Here is a 17,095-nt window from a genome sequence, read left to right as displayed (position 1 = left end):
ATAGGGTGCAAACCCTTAAACTTAGGGTTTCATCCAGACTGGTGGACTCGCCGAGTCCAAGAATATGGACTCGTCAAGTTGCCTACTTAAACGTGCTCGATTTCCCGTCTCTACTCAATGAGTCGGGCTACAGACTCGTCGAGTTCCCCTTGAAAACTGGAAAAAAAAAAAAAAACATATTTAAATTACTTAACAGAAATGCGGCGTTACAATAACTCTTATATATATATATATATATATATATATATATATATATATATATATGTGTGTGTGTGTGTGTGTGTGTGTATTTTTAAAACTTTTTAATAATATAAGGTTTAAATTTAATTAACTTAATTAACCTTTAATTAATTAATATTTTAAACCAATTTAGATTTAATATTTATCCTTTAACTAAACATTTAACTAGTTGTATTAAAAAATTTAAAGTATTGATCAATTGTTTTAATTATCTTATACTTAAATAGTGTTAGTTCACTTATATACTTCCTCACTTTTTTAAGTAGTGTTTCATAGTTATCTAGTCTTAAGGTTCAAATTTAATCAATTAAAATAACAATTAATGATTAATAATTGTCCTACAATTCAAAAAAGGCAAGTAAATCCTGAAACTCTACTGCAGCCTAAACCACGCCGTGACATGAAGTTTTGCCACACCATGGCATGCGATTGACAAGTTTTTTTTTCTATTGTTTAGGTATTGATTTACGCACAAATAACAGAAAATCCTAGGCTCTGGTACCACTGATAGGTTTTCTATGTTACAACAAAAATATTTGCATAGCGGATTTTACACATAAACACTTATGGGCACATGCAACCTAGAACTCTATGTCATTTTCTCTTAGCTATAGCAACATACTTTTTGAAACAATATCTAACCTACAAAATCAAAATTTATGAGGCTAGAATCATACCTTTTGCAACAATTGAATGATGCAAGAAACTCTCATGTAGATCTCCTTGGAAAGTTGGCTCCAATAATGTGGTAGTCTCTAATGTGTCACACCCAAATCCTATGATCGAAAATATGGAGAGGGGAAGAGTGAAAAATCTGATTTCTTCTTGATTAGGGTTAAGAATTGGTTTTGCAAAGGGTTATGGCCCTTTATATAGCTTCCATATAACCTAGAAAACCTAGATTTGAATACTAAAATAATAGCATTTTAATTTGATTCAAATATTGTTTCCTTATCTAATTAAGGAAGCTTCTAGAATCCCTTTGGAGGTGCTCCAAACCATCTAGGACAGGAAGTTTTTGGTATTGCCTTCATTGCTCAACTATTGAACAATTACAATTCAACCCTTACACCTTAAATTAATTATAATCAATCCAAATTTAATTTCCAATTAATTCTGATTAATTCTTAATTAATTATTAACAATTAATATATTAACCATATAATATATTAACAAATCATTTTATCTTTCTCTTAATATCAATCCTAGTTATTTTCTAGGTTATGAGTGCAACCCAAAAATGATTTTACTTTTATTCACTAAGATTATATCAATTTAGTTAAGACCTTAGACACTTAATCCAACAGGTCACGGGGTCAGTTCTCTAGTTTCTTTGAATTCGGCTCTCCTTGTCAAATGGATATGGAGGTATAAAGTGGATCCAGATTCAGAAAATCCTAGGCTCTGGTACCACTAATAGGATTTCTATGTTACAACAAAAATATTTGCATAGCGGATTTTACACATAAACACTTATGGGCACATGCAACCTAGAACTCTATGTCATTTTCTCTTAGCTATAGCAACATACTTTTTGAAACAATATCTAACCTACAAAATCAAAATTTATGAGGCTAGAATCATACCTTTTGCAACAATTGAATGATGCAAGAAACTCTCATGTAGATCTCCTTGGAAAGTTGGCTCCAATAATGTGGTAGTCTCTAATGTGTCACACCCAAATCCTATGATCGAAAATATGGAGAGGGGAAGAGTGAAAAATCTGATTTCTTCTTGATTAGGGTTAAGAATTGGTTTTGCAAAGGGTTATGTCCCTTTATATAGCTTCCATATAACCTAGAAAACCTAGATTTGAATACTAAAATAATAGCATTTTAATTTGATTCAAATATTGTTTCCTTATCTAATTAAGGAAGCTTCTAGAATCCCTTTGGAGGTGCTCCAAACCGTCTAGGACAGGAAGTTTTTGGTATTGCCTTCATTGCTCAACTATTGAACAATTACAATTCAACCCTTACACCTTAAATTAATTATAATCAATCCAAATTTAATTTCCAATTAATTCTGATTAATTCTTAATTAATTATTAACAATTAATATATTAACCATATAATATATTAACAAATCATTTTATCTTTCTCTTAATATCAATCCTAGTTATTTTCTAGGTTATGAGTGCAACCCAAAAATGATTTTACTTTTATTCACTAAGATTATATCAATTTAGTTAAGACCTTAGACACTTAATCCAACAGGTCACGGGGTCAGTTCTCTAGTTTCTTTGAATTAGGCTCTCCTTGTTAAATGGATATGGAGGTATAAAGTGAATCCAAATTCAGAAAATCCTAGGCTTTGGTACCACTGATAGGTTTTCTATGTTACAACAAAAATATTTGCATAGTGGATTTTACACATAAACACTTATAGGCACATGCAACCTAGAACTCTATGTCATTTTCTCTTAGCTATAGCAACATACTTTTTGAAACAATATCTAACCTACAAAATCAAAATTTATGAGGCTAGAATCATACCTTTTGCAACAATTGAATGATGCAAGAAACTCTCATGTAGATCTCCTTGGAAAGTTGGCTCCAATAATGTGGTAGTCTCTAATGTGTCACACCCAAATCCTATGATCGAAAATATGGAGAGGGGAAGAGTGAAAAATCTGATTTCTTCTTGATTAGGGTTAAGAATTGGTTTTGCAAAGGGTTATGTCCCTTTATATAGCTTCCATATAACCTAGAAAACCTAGATTTGAATACTAAAATAATAGCATTTTAATTTGATTCAAAAATTGTTTCCTTATCTAATTAAGGAAGCTTCTAGAATCCCTTTGGAGGTGCTCCAAACCATCTAGGACAGGAAGTTTTTGGTATTGCCTTCATTGCTCAACTATTGAACAATTACAATTCAACCCTTACACCTTAAATTAATTATAATCAATCCAAATTTAATTTCCAATTAATTCTGATTAATTCTTAATTAATTATTAACAATTAATATATTAACCATATAATATATTAACAAATCATTTTATCTTTCTCTTAATATCAATCCTAGTTATTTTCTAGGTTATGAGTGCAACCCAAAAATGATTTTACTTTTATTCACTAAGATTATATCAATTTAGTTAAGACCTTAGACACTTAATCCAACAGGTCACGGGGTCAGTTCTCTAGTTTCTTTGAATTCGGCTCTCCTTGTCAAATGGATATGGAGGTATAAAGTGGATCCAAATTCAGAAAATCCTAGGCTCTGGTACCACTAATAGGTTTTCTATGTTACAACAAAAATATTTGCATAGCGGATTTTACACATAAACACTTATGGGCACATGCAACCTAGAACTCTATGTCATTTTCTCTTAGCTATAGCAACATACTTTTTGAAACAATATCTAACCTACAAAATCAAAATTTATGAGGCTAGAATCATACCTTTTGCAACAATTGAATGATGCAAGAAACTCTCATGTAGATCTCCTTGGAAAGTTGGCTCCAATAATGTGGTAGTCTCTAATGTGTCACACCCAAATCCTATGATCGAAAATATGGAGAGGGGAAGAGTGAAAATCTGATTTCTTCTTGATTAGGGTTAAGAATTGGTTTTGCAAAGGGTTATGTCCCTTTATATAGCTTCCATATAACCTAGAAAACCTAGATTTGAATACTAAAATAATAGCATTTTAATTTGATTCAAATATTGTTTCCTTATCTAATTAAGGAAGCTTCTAGAATCCCTTTGGAGGTGCTCCAAACCGTCTAGGATAGGAAGTTTTTGGTATTGCCTTCATTGCTCAACTATTGAACAATTACAATTCAACCCTTACACCTTAAATTAATTATAATCAATCCAAATTTAATTTCCAATTAATTCTGATTAATTCTTAATTAATTATTAACAATTAATATATTAACCATATAATATATTAACAAATCATTTTATCTTTCTCTTAATATCAATCCTAGTTATTTTCTAGGTTATGAGTGCAACCCAAAAATGATTTTACTTTTATTCACTAAGATTATATCAATTTAGTTAAGACCTTAGACACTTAATCCAACAGGTCACGGGGTCAGTTCTCTAGTTTCTTTGAATTAGGCTCTCCTTGTTAAATGGATATGGAGGTATAAAGTGAATCCAAATTCAGAAAATCCTAGGCTCTGGTACCACTGATAGGTTTTCTATGTTACAACAAAAATATTTGCATAGTGGATTTTACACATAAACACTTATAGGCACATGCAACCTAGAACTCTATGTCATTTTCTCTTAGCTATAGCAACATACTTTTTGAAACAATATCTAACCTACAAAATCAAAATTTATGAGGCTAGAATCATACCTTTTGCAACAATTGAATGATGCAAGAAACTCTCATGTAGATCTCCTTGGAAAGTTGGCTCCAATAATGTGGTAGTCTCTAATGTGTCACACCCAAATCCTATGATCGAAAATATGGAGAGGGGAAGAGTGAAAAATCTGATTTCTTCTTGATTAGGGTTAAGAATTGGTTTTGCAAAGGGTTATGTCCCTTTATATAGCTTCCATATAACCTAGAAAACCTAGATTTGAATACTAAAATAATAGCATTTTAATTTGATTCAAATATTGTTTCCTTATCTAATTAAGGAAGCTTCTAGAATCCCTTTGGAGGTGCTCCAAACCGTCTAGGACAGGAAGTTTTTGGTATTGCCTTCATTGCTCAACTATTGAACAATTACAATTCAACCCTTACACCTTAAATTAATTATAATCAATCCAAATTTAATTTCCAATTAATTCTGATTAATTCTTAATTAATTATTAACAATTAATATATTAACCATATAATATATTAACAAATCATTTTATCTTTCTCTTAATATCAATCCTAGTTATTTTCTAGGTTATGAGTGCAACCCAAAAATGATTTTACTTTTATTCACTAAGATTATATCAATTTAGTTAAGACCTTAGACACTTAATCCAACAGGTCACGGGGTCAGTTCTCTAGTTTCTTTGAATTCGGCTCTCCTTGTCAAATGGATATGGAGGTATAAAGTGGATCCAAATTCAGAAAATCCTAGGCTCTGGTACCACTAATAGGTTTTCTATGTTACAACAAAAATATTTGCATAGCGGATTTTACACATAAACACTTATGGGCACATGCAACCTAGAACTCTATGTCATTTTCTCTTAGCTATAGCAACATACTTTTTGAAACAATATCTAACCTACAAAATCAAAATTTATGAGGCTAGAATCATACCTTTTGCAACAATTGAATGATGCAAGAAACTCTCATGTAGATCTCCTTGGAAAGTTGGCTCCAATAATGTGGTAGTCTCTAATGTGTCACACCCAAATCCTATGATCGAAAATATGGAGAGGGGAAGAGTGAAAATCTGATTTCTTCTTGATTAGGGTTAAGAATTGGTTTTGCAAAGGGTTATGTCCCTTTATATAGCTTCCATATAACCTAGAAAACCTAGATTTGAATACTAAAATAATAGCATTTTAATTTGATTCAAATATTGTTTCCTTATCTAATTAAGGAAGCTTCTAGAATCCCTTTGGAGGTGCTCCAAACCGTCTAGGATAGGAAGTTTTTGGTATTGCCTTCATTGCTCAACTATTGAACAATTACAATTCAACCCTTACACCTTAAATTAATTATAATCAATCCAAATTTAATTTCCAATTAATTCTGATTAATTCTTAATTAATTATTAACAATTAATATATTAACCATATAATATATTAACAAATCATTTTATCTTTCTCTTAATATCAATCCTAGTTATTTTCTAGGTTATGAGTGCAACCCAAAAATGATTTTACTTTTATTCACTAAGATTATATCAATTTAGTTAAGACCTTAGACACTTAATCCAACAGGTCACGGGGTCAGTTCTCTAGTTTCTTTGAATTAGGCTCTCCTTGTTAAATGGATATGGAGGTATAAAGTGAATCCAAATTCAGAAAATCCTAGGCTCTGGTACCACTGATAGGTTTTCTATGTTACAACAAAAATATTTGCATAGTGGATTTTACACATAAACACTTATAGGCACATGCAACCTAGAACTCTATGTCATTTTCTCTTAGCTATAGCAACATACTTTTTGAAACAATATCTAACCTACAAAATCAAAATTTATGAGGCTAGAATCATACCTTTTGCAACAATTGAATGATGCAAGAAACTCTCATGTAGATCTCCTTGGAAAGTTGGCTCCAATAATGTGGTAGTCTCTAATGTGTCACACCCAAATCCTATGATCGAAAATATGGAGAGGGGAAGAGTGAAAAATCTGATTTCTTCTTGATTAGGGTTAAGAATTGGTTTTGCAAAGGGTTATGTCCCTTTATATAGCTTCCATATAACCTAGAAAACCTAGATTTGAATACTAAAATAATAGCATTTTAATTTGATTCAAATATTGTTTCCTTATCTAATTAAGGAAGCTTCTAGAATCCCTTTGGAGGTGCTCCAAACCGTCTAGGACAGGAAGTTTTTGGTATTGCCTTCATTGCTCAACTATTGAACAATTACAATTCAACCCTTACACCTTAAATTAATTATAATCAATCCAAATTTAATTTCCAATTAATTCTGATTAATTCTTAATTAATTATTAACAATTAATATATTAACCATATAATATATTAACAAATCATTTTATCTTTCTCTTAATATCAATCCTAGTTATTTTCTAGGTTATGAGTGCAACCCAAAAATGATTTTACTTTTATTCACTAAGATTATATCAATTTAGTTAAGACCTTAGACACTTAATCCAATAGGTCACGGGGTCAGTTCTCTAGTTTCTTTGATATGGAGGTATAAAGTGGATCCAAATTCCTGACCCATAATCATTCTAGAAAGCTAGTTTTGGGTTTGGTTTAAAAAATCCCTCTCAGGTGTTTGGTACACAAATTGTAAATGTTATCCCCATTCTAGCAAAAAAAAAACTCAAATCAAGTTTTTCTCCTTATTCAAAACTCTTATTAGATCTGGTACCATTACCTTGTTTTGGCTTGGGGATTGGACTGGAAATGGCAATTTTGCTTCAAGGTTTCCACATGTTTTCGATTTAGACAAGAAAAAGTCTTGTTTTATTGCTGAAAGGATTTATCCAGTTAACGAAGGTTAGGCTTGGAAAAGGGTTCCTAATAAACTTTTAAAGACTTTAGAGTTGAACTCTTTAAACGGAGTTATCGCTTCGACTTCCCTATGTGACGGACTCCTGGAGATCTAATCTTTCTTCCGATGGCAAATATTATGCGCATGATCTTAGATCCTGAATTGATTTCTATGTGACAACTTCGGTGATCAATCTTATGATGTGCTTTAAATTGGTAGCTCTAAAGATCATTGGTTTTGTGTGGCGTTCTTTGCATGGACCGAAACTCCACAGCGACTGTTATTTCTTGAAAGGGGATCACAATCTCTTCCTTTTCCTGCCATTGGTGCACCCGAGGGGGGGGGGGGGTAGATATTCTTATTGGATGTATATTTGTGTGCGGCACTCTAAGCTGGATTTTCAAGTAGTGCAACAATTTCATTTCAATGGTTCTCTTCGGTTAGTGAATTTGTCAATTTTGCTGCACACTGGGGAGCTTGCCCAAAAAAACGTAAGATTTTAGTTGCCATCGTGTATGACTATCATGGGTGCATTTGGAGGGCTATAAATGACATTATTTTTAGTATATTCGTGTCTTTCCCTCAAAAGATACGGATAACATCTTTTCAATGGTTTTTAGTTGGGTTAAGCATAAAGGGAATTTTAGGACTTATAATTAGGCTGATTGGTATTCTTCTCCCTTTAATAGGGATAATGACTTGAAAGGGTAACAAACTTTCGAATTTTGTCACATTTAGTCACTAAACTTTTTTTCGTTATCTATTTGCCATTGAACTATTGAAACTGTTCACATTTTACCCTTATGACCGGCTGTTGCCGGTCATAAGGGTAAAATTTGAACAGTTTCAATAGTCCAATGGCAAACAGATAACGAAAAAAAGTTTAGTGACTAAATATGAACAAAATCGAAAGTTCGTTTCCCTCTAAAAAGTTTAATGACTAAATGTGAACAAACCTCCTCTTGTATTATGTTTTAGCAAATTATTTATTTTTGTTAAATTGTAGCAACATTTGTTGATAAAGAAATCTATGAAATAAAAAAACAAAACAAAACCCTGAAAATATATTTTAAAAAAAACAAAAAACCAAAACCGAAATAAAAAACCAATGGTTTGACATTTTCCAAAATAAAAAATCCAAATTTCCAATCTGATTTTGGTTAAAAAAAATGAACCATTCTCACTGATGTGAATTATGACCATTGGTTTGGCATGCAAAATTTGTGACATCCCATGAATATGTAGTTACAACATCGTCTGAAATCGTAATTCATAGTAAGGGGTTAGAGTATCACCACATGAATACGTAGTTTCAACATCGTATGAACTCGTAATTCATCACCTGCAGGTTATGGGTCTGCTGGTGTTTCCACTGGGTTGGCTAGAATAGTCCGTGGTCGCCATCTATACTCTGGTAGATGACTACATCGCCACATTGCTGGTAAAGGTTATGGTATCTCCTTTCATCCTACATCACATATTCATCATCATCTATTTACCTAATTATCACCACCTTTCTATCATCACCTATCTCTCATTATTTTATTTCATCACACACCAACTATTTCATCTACCCATGTTTCATCCACATCATATTTGTAGATATAAAATAAATATACCGTTTAAATCTTTTAAAACATGTATAAAATCGTTCATCCAGTATAGACAGCAAGTATTCAAATAATATACACACATAGCACGTAATTTATATAAAATACTTCATATCTATGTGTAAGATGAAAGTAACTATATATACCATAAATGCTTCCTAACTTTGAACCCCAAGGTTTACTCTACTAAAGCTTCATATTCTCGGCTCTCTGAACCTAGAAGGGTCCAAATCTATCACACCAAAAAGCTCAAGATAGCTCTTCCTCTCACTCTACACACTCAAGCTCGCTAGGGTTCTCACTTATGGGAAAGGTAGTCGCAATTGAAGGCCATAAATGCCTTTAAATATGGCTCGAGCCCAAAGATTTAGGGTTTCTGCCAACAGCGCGAACTCGTCAAGTCGCCTCACCGACTCGTCGAGTCCATTCATTAATCCGAGTCATCAGTCGCGACCTTACTCGACGAGTTGAGGCGTTAACTAGTCGAGTCTCTCTTCTTAACTCAAAAGAAAAATACTTAAATGATGATACCTGGAAATCCGGATGTTACATTTTGTTTTTTTATTTCATAGATTTCTTCATCAACAAATGTTGCTAAAATTAAACAAAAATAAATAATTTTGCTAAAACATAATACAATAAGAAGTTTGTTCACATTTAGTCATTGAACTTTTTAGAGGGAAATGAACTTTCAATTTTGTTCACATTTAGTCACCAAACTTTTTTTCATTATCTATTTGCCACTAAACTATTGAAACTGTTCACATTTTACCCTTATGACCGGTAGCAGCCGGTCATAAGGGTAAAATGTGAACAGTTTCAATAGTTCAATGGCAAATAGATAACGAAAAAAAGTTTAGTGACTAAATGTAACAAAAACCGAAAGTTTGTTACCCTTTCAAGTCATTATCCCCCTTTAATAATGTGTAATTTTGTTTGTGTTCCTTTTTTGCCCCATCTTGTTGCTTTATAGGCAATAGTTTTTTTTATAGGCAATAGTTTTTAATAAATTATGTCGTTTCCAAAGAAAGAAAATAAAAAAATGTACCTACAAACAAAGTTTTTGTTTAATCAAAATGTTTTATCAAAACCCAAAAACTTGAAACTCCAAAATATTTCTTACTAAACACCACATTTGTGTGGTGAAGTCCTTCCTGGGAACCCTAGGGGTTCGAGTCTACCCCTCGGGATGGCCTCGAACTCGAGATGTCTCCTAAAACGGGTTGGCTTCCATTGCACCATCCACTATTTCCAAAAAAAACCAAACACCACCTTAAGGTTGTAAAAAAAATATATCACTGAATAATAAATTGACATATTTTATAAACAAATAAAAATTCAACAATCTCACGTTCTTTCATGCAACAGGATGACCTGTTACTTCCACTCACAGGCAGCCTGGATCTTCTATCATCCTCTGTCACTCTCATCTCATTAATTATGTATAAACTGGTTCATATTATATTATTTTTCACTACATAAATTATTTGTTTATCTACGAATATAAATGTAATAAGCATTCTCTTTGTGATAAGGATTGTTTATTGAAATTTAACAAGAAAACGTAGATCTGATCCAAATAAATAAATTTTTTGTTTAAATTGTATTAAATGATTTATTTATGTATTTAATTGTTTTTGGAAACGGCGATTTATTCTTTTAAATAAACAATCGAAAAATGTCAATGTTGACATCATAGAAATAAAAAACGATTTGTAAATTAAATATTAAATACTTATTTGTTTTAACTTATTACTCAACTTAATTAACCCATAAATTTTTCGTAATGCTACATTTATAATTTATAATCATTTATATGTTACACCGACTAACTTTACAATTACCTTCACATATCAAAGCTTTTACTTTTTTTCAAAATTCTCATTATAATTGTACTCTCTCTCTCTCTCTCTCTCTCTCTCTCTCTATATATATATATATATATATATATATATATATATATATATATATATATATATATATACTCATGAGAGAAGATCTCACTTGTTTACAAGGCTTGATCTCCAATAAAACGATGGAGAAGAAAGCTTCAAGTTCTTCCATGGCAGTGGCTGCGATCTGGTGCTTCGTTGCTTATGTGACAATCGCTACAATGTCTTCCTCGGCTGCATCGAAGCCTTCATTTGATGATAATTTCAGCATCATGTGGTCTGAGAATCATTTCAAAACTTCTGAAGATGGTCAGACCTGGTTTCTCTCCCTGGATAATGACACAGGTAATCATCCCACCCACTGAGTCAACCCAGTCATTTCTGTAGCAGATCAGATGGATAAATAAGTAGAAATGAAGATATAATTACGTATTTACGCTTTCTTATGATGGATTTGTTGTATAAAATGAAAATACAATATAGTTATTCTGCAGATATAGGAGTAATTCAAATTGGGTAATGCTGATGTCATGTAAAAGCAACTGAATATGATAAATTGGTAATCATAGAACTTTTCTTTCCAAGAGATCTAAAGTTGAATTGCATATTTGACCTTCATTGTTGTTTAGTTGACGACAATTTGATGATAATAGCTTGAATTGTATCATTCTGCCCTTCTTTTTTTCTTCTATAATAACATTCTATCTTGAAAAGTTCTTTCCAATTATGAATGTTATTCAAATAAAATGTAATTTTTCAGTACTAATTATATTGAATATTCAACATACCATGTCTTAATTAAAAAAGTTGAAAATTACAATATGATAATTGAGTTTTTCTTTAAAGTACAATGTTTGAAAATAATTGTTGTTAATGGATATATAATATATGAATAAATAAAACTAAAAGTACTGGTTAATAGTTTTGAACACTTTTGTTTATTAAAATCTTCCTTTTATATTTTTTAATATAAAATGATGGAAGACAATTTATATCATAATTCTAAGATCATGTTTTCTTAGGACAATCCATATCAAATTATAATATCACCAAATAATCTTGATAACCCCAACCTAATTAAGTTCACAAGATCATATCATTAATGACCGTAAAAGTCAACTTTTTTACTTCAAATATGCTTAAAGTCAAACTCCATGCTAAAAAAAGGTCAACTTTTGTTTTTTTTGAAATCTCTAATCCAAATGAAACTTTTTATTTGTTCAAATTTAAACATTCGTTTAATGGATTTATACAAACAGGATGTGGATTCCAAACAAAAGAGAAATATCGATTCGGTTGGTTTAGTATGAAGCTGAAGTTGGTCGGAGGTGATTCTGCCGGAGTCGTCACCGCTTACTATGTAAGTTTTTTTTTTTTTTTTCCATCAAATTATTAATCTTTTAAGATCAAAATCACTTATTATTGTATAGTTTAATAACAAATATTTTCCAAACAATAAAAAAAGTCCAAAAAGGCTTTTAACATTTGTTGCGACTAGTTATATTTCGTTGCATAAGAGACTTTTTGAGTTAGATTATCACAAATCTTAAAACATATCCGTTAGATTTGTCTTTTTTTTTTTTAACTACTCAGATTAAAAAAAGCTATTATTATTTTATAATAATATGTACATATCTATTTAAACAGATGTGTACAGAAGATGGTGCGGGGCCCACAAGAGATGAGCTGGACTTTGAGTTTTTAGGGAACCGAACCGGTGAACCATACTTGATCCAGACCAATGTTTACAAAAATGGAACCGGAAACCGGGAAATGAGGCACAAGCTTTGGTTTGATCCGACTCTTGATTACCACACTTATTCCATTTTATGGAATTCTCACCAAATCATGTAAACCATTCTTCCCATTTCAAATCATATATTACAATCAAACATGAACTAAACCCAATTCAGACTACTTTCTAGTTATACAGAGTCAAAATTGTTGTCTAATTTTATATGATTTTGAACAGATTCTTTGTGGATAGAGTTCCAGTAAGAGTATACAAAAACGCCGACTACGAGAACAATTTCTTCCCAAATCAGAAACCGATGTATTTGTTTTCAAGCATATGGAATGCTGATGATTGGGCAACACGAGGGGGTCTTGAGAAAACAGACTGGAAAAAGGCACCTTTTGTTTCTTCTTACAGAGATTTTACAGTCGATGGTTGTCAATGGAAAGATCCGTATCCTGATTGTGTTTCATCTACTACACAACATTGGTGGGATCAATACGAAGCATGGCATCTTACAAAAGATCAGAAGTTGGATTTTGCTTGGGTTCAAAGGAATTTGGTGATATATGATTATTGCAAAGATACTGAGAGGTTTCCTACATTGCCTGAGGAATGCTCGTTGAGTCCTTGGGATTAGGGTTCGGATCTGGTCACAACCAAATCAATATGGTTTGTTCAATCGGGTCTCTTTATGTATCGGTATCTTTTTGGCATTAGGTGATTCCATTTTTTACGTTTATAAAATGTAATATTTTGTTCCATTTTTTGTTGTTCTATTCCTTGATATAAATATATTTTTTTGTTAAAATTTTCAAATATTGTACGTCTGGAAGATAACTGTCTATTTAAATTATTTTAAAATGGAAAACATGTGGATTTGTTTTATCATTGGTCGTATAGGTAAACTGAAATTTTTGTTAACAAAGGAATATATAAATGAAAATTCATAAATATAACCGTATTGTTGGAAGATGAAAAATATAATTATTCTTTCCACAAAATAATCAGTTATTCTGCAATGGGTTATGAGTCTGCTGTAAAATTGTTTTATGTTACGAAATTAGGGAAAATTTGAGCTTCTGAAATTAAATAATCATTTTTAGTTAAAACAAAATCTACTTACACTTAACTGAACTTAACTGACCTGGGAAAAAGGGTCATAAATGTTATAGGGCGTGTTTGGCACGGAGCTTTTGGAAACGTTTGGAAGCTTCTAGCTTTTAGCTTTTGACAAAACACTTTAGTTTAAACAAAAAACTTCGTTTGGCATTACGAACGTTTAGCTTTTAGTTTTAACAAAACGTTCCGATTCTAAAAGCTACTTCATGTAGCTTTTAACAAAACGCTCCGGAGCTTTTGAAATCAATTTCCATAATTACCCTTAAAAATATATTTATATATTTTTTTATTTTTAATAAATTGTCCTTTTATGTAATTTTATATATTTCAAAAGCTTCCAGCTACTTTTATCAAACATTCATATAACAAATAAAAACTACAGCTTCCCGCTACCAGCTACTCGTTTCCAGCTAACAGCTATTTTTGCCAAACACGCCCATAATCTATTAGGGTTGTGTTTGACATATTAAATAAAATTAATATATAAAGATATATTTGAAAAACTTGTTAAGAAAAATACTCGAGCTTATCAGTAAGCTATCTTGAATAGTTTTTTCCAATAGTTAGCTTGTAGCCTACATTAATGGTCTGACTAAATACTAGTATATTGCAATAAGTTGGCTTATGAGCACCAAAATGAACTAAAAAACTGAGTTCAATGAGCAAAGATTATTAGACTTCAAAAACACCAATAAATTATTACTAACCACCATGGAAATCATGAGATCACAATGTTTATAACTCATGGAAACAAACATAAATATTAAAACACGACAAATAAAAGGAGCGAATATGGAAAAGGGAAAATAAACGGAAGAAAAGTTGCAACAATTACAAAAACAATTAAATCACGACCACCAACGCCATTTAAAAACCATGAATCTTTATACGCTCTTTCTTCACTATGCCAGCCTGTTTTCACAAAAACAGAAACCCGAAAATAAATAATATGAGAAACACAACCCGAAAACGAAAATTCATATAAAAAAAATTAATAATTAAAAAAATCATTACTTGAACAAGGAATGTCGACACGTTTTTCCTCTGATCACCTTGAAGTTGGATCACCTACATTGCATTACAGTATACCTTCGTTAATAAACACAGAACATGACATGACAAAACAAAACAAATTGTACTATGAAATTCGTTAATAAACACAGAACATGACATGACAGAACAAAACAAATTGTACTATGAAATTCGTTAATAAACACAGAACATGACATGACAGAACAAAACAAATTGGTCTGTAAAATTTGTTAATAAACAAAGAACATGACATAACAGAACAAAACCGATTGTACTGAAATTCGTTAATAAACACAAAACATGACATGACAGAACAAAACAAATTGGACTGTGAAATTTGTTAATAAACACAGAACATGACAAAACAGAACAAAACCTGACATAACAGAACAAAACCGATTGGACTGTGGAATTCGTTGATAAACACAGAACATGACATGACAGAACAAAACAAGATTGGACAGTGAAATGATTACCTGACCAAGCTCAGGGTCTTGAACAACTGTACCATTACAGCAGAAATCCTTTTTAAGGTCTTTGAGAATCTTATTGTAACTGAACTCTTTTTTCAAACCTTGAACAGTTGTCAGACTTTTTCTACCATTTCGTTGTTGTATACGTATATGAACGTATTCTTTTGAACCAGCACCTGAGTCCTCAGCATTTGCCTCAGCGAATGGATCTGTTCCCAATCCCAATTCATATCAAATTATGAGTTTAAAAACTAACTGAAATTGCTTTGAATTATGAGTTTGTTTGTTTAAAACAAAAACCAAAAGCTACTACTCTGAATCAAGTTTCTTTTTCCAAAGTTTTTTGCTTTTCAGCCGAATAGCTCAACAGGCCCATAGTCATAAAACAAATAGCTTTTTCCATTCCAATGAGACGAACAATTCGATTCCTTCCCTAATTCGATCATACTACATGAAGTGCTAATGTCTGATGCAACAGTAAATTGGAAGAATTGCTAAAAGTTTAACATTAGAAAGATGAGGGACAAACTTACCGAAGGCAGTTGGAATCTGGACGTCGATGTCAGACATGAAACTTGAGTACTAGGATTGGAAGCAACGAACAAACGGAGCTAAAATATTCTTCGTCGTCAATCGTCAGTCAGAAAAATGCAAACTGTAATGGAAGTTACAGTATCATCAGCTTCTGGTTGATATAAGCAAAACTAAATCGCATACAAATCCATTAACAACGAATAAAGGAAAACGACCCAATAAAATAAGAAAGTCTGAAAAAAAAATAATCAAAGAATCACCATAACTGATCAATTTGATTCGCTGTAATAAATGGCTTATCGTCAACCGAATTTATCGTATTACAACATTAATTGCACATAGATATAAACATACCCTCAATCGATTCGATTCGATCGTATTACAAAAAAGGTAAACGATTTCATCACCAAATTGTCGAATTGAAAAAACTAACGAGAACGCAGATCGAAAACGAATACAATGAGATCAAAGAAAAAGAAAGATCACCTGATTGGAATGAAAATCAAATCTAGAGCCAGATGGATGTGTATTTGGGGATAAGGGTGTGAGACAGATAGTTGGGACTTGAGAGTTGAGAAGCGTTATATATACGCCAAACTTTCTTAATAGCTTACGCCTGTTTTGCACGCCAAAGGCTCATTGTGGTAGAGCCCACTTCACAGTTGTTACCCACTTTGTCGCAGCAAAAACTTGATGTATTTTAGATTCTAGCAACGATTTTAAGTTCAACCCATATTTTCAATACAATATAGTTAATAAATCGTTTTTTTTTTTTTAACTTAAAAAGGAAATAAATAATAAATAAATAAATCAGAAATAGAGCAAAAATACGAACGCGAATTAGTGGGAAATATGTGACAGAAAGCAAACCGATAAAAGTTATTCGTAAGCGAATAACATTTGTTCTTTGCGAAGACAATTCTCGGTAGATTCTCGGTCCTTATCTAATAGGACTCGATAAAGATTCGTAGCCTCACTTTTTCTTTACAGATATTAACGTTTTGCCTGCTCCATACATACATTCAGTCATATAAAAGTTTATCGTTAAATAGTCGTGATGGACTTATTTCCGTGTATATGATAGTTTGCACTTTGGAGTGTTACCACTTAGTCGTCTGTCTACAACTTAAAATGTAGTTTTTGTCTTATTTGGAATTGTTGATTGGTCGTTATGATGTTAAATCCATTGTATTTTCACACAACATATAAATATGTCATTCCTTAATCGGTACATATTGTCCTTTGACTGCTAACATCTTGTTTCGGATCGTCCGTGATTAGGGTTCATGAGCTGCAACCCGTGCAAGAGGAAGTCTTGGGGTTGCGACGAGTTGCTAGAAGCATAGGGCATCTCGTCA

General features: G+C 31.8%; 2 protein-coding genes across 2 annotated transcripts; one reads left to right on the top strand and one right to left on the bottom strand.

Moving 5' to 3' along the window:
• Positions 1–10,933: 10,933 nt before the first annotated feature.
• XTH8 (xyloglucan endotransglucosylase/hydrolase 8) lies at positions 10,934–13,464 on the top strand. Its single transcript, XM_078994959.1, has 4 exons — positions 10,934–11,186; positions 12,101–12,201; positions 12,489–12,691; positions 12,814–13,464. The coding sequence occupies exons 1-4, from the start codon at positions 10,937–10,939 to the stop codon at positions 13,214–13,216; spliced, it is 957 nt and encodes a 318-aa protein (XP_078851085.1). The 5' UTR covers positions 10,934–10,936; the 3' UTR covers positions 13,217–13,464.
• A 912-nt stretch (positions 13,465–14,376) lies between these two features.
• On the bottom strand, positions 14,377–16,345 carry LOC145046669 (protein translation factor SUI1 homolog). Its single transcript, XM_078994950.1, has 5 exons — positions 16,224–16,345; positions 15,737–15,858; positions 15,207–15,412; positions 14,713–14,766; positions 14,377–14,610 (listed from the first exon to the last, which is right to left on the bottom strand). The coding sequence occupies exons 2-5, from the start codon at positions 15,771–15,773 to the stop codon at positions 14,566–14,568; spliced, it is 342 nt and encodes a 113-aa protein (XP_078851076.1). The 5' UTR covers positions 15,774–15,858; positions 16,224–16,345; the 3' UTR covers positions 14,377–14,565.
• Between the last annotated feature and the right edge of the window lie 750 nt (positions 16,346–17,095).

Source organism: Lactuca saligna, chromosome 1 (genome assembly GCF_052625555.1).
Source record: "Lactuca saligna cultivar CGN05327 chromosome 1, ASM5262555v1, whole genome shotgun sequence".
In the NCBI taxonomy this organism is placed as follows: Eukaryota; Viridiplantae; Streptophyta; class Magnoliopsida; order Asterales; family Asteraceae; genus Lactuca; species Lactuca saligna.
The sequence above is the reverse complement of the archived record's forward strand: the minus strand, read 5'-3'. Positions and strand labels throughout refer to the sequence as shown.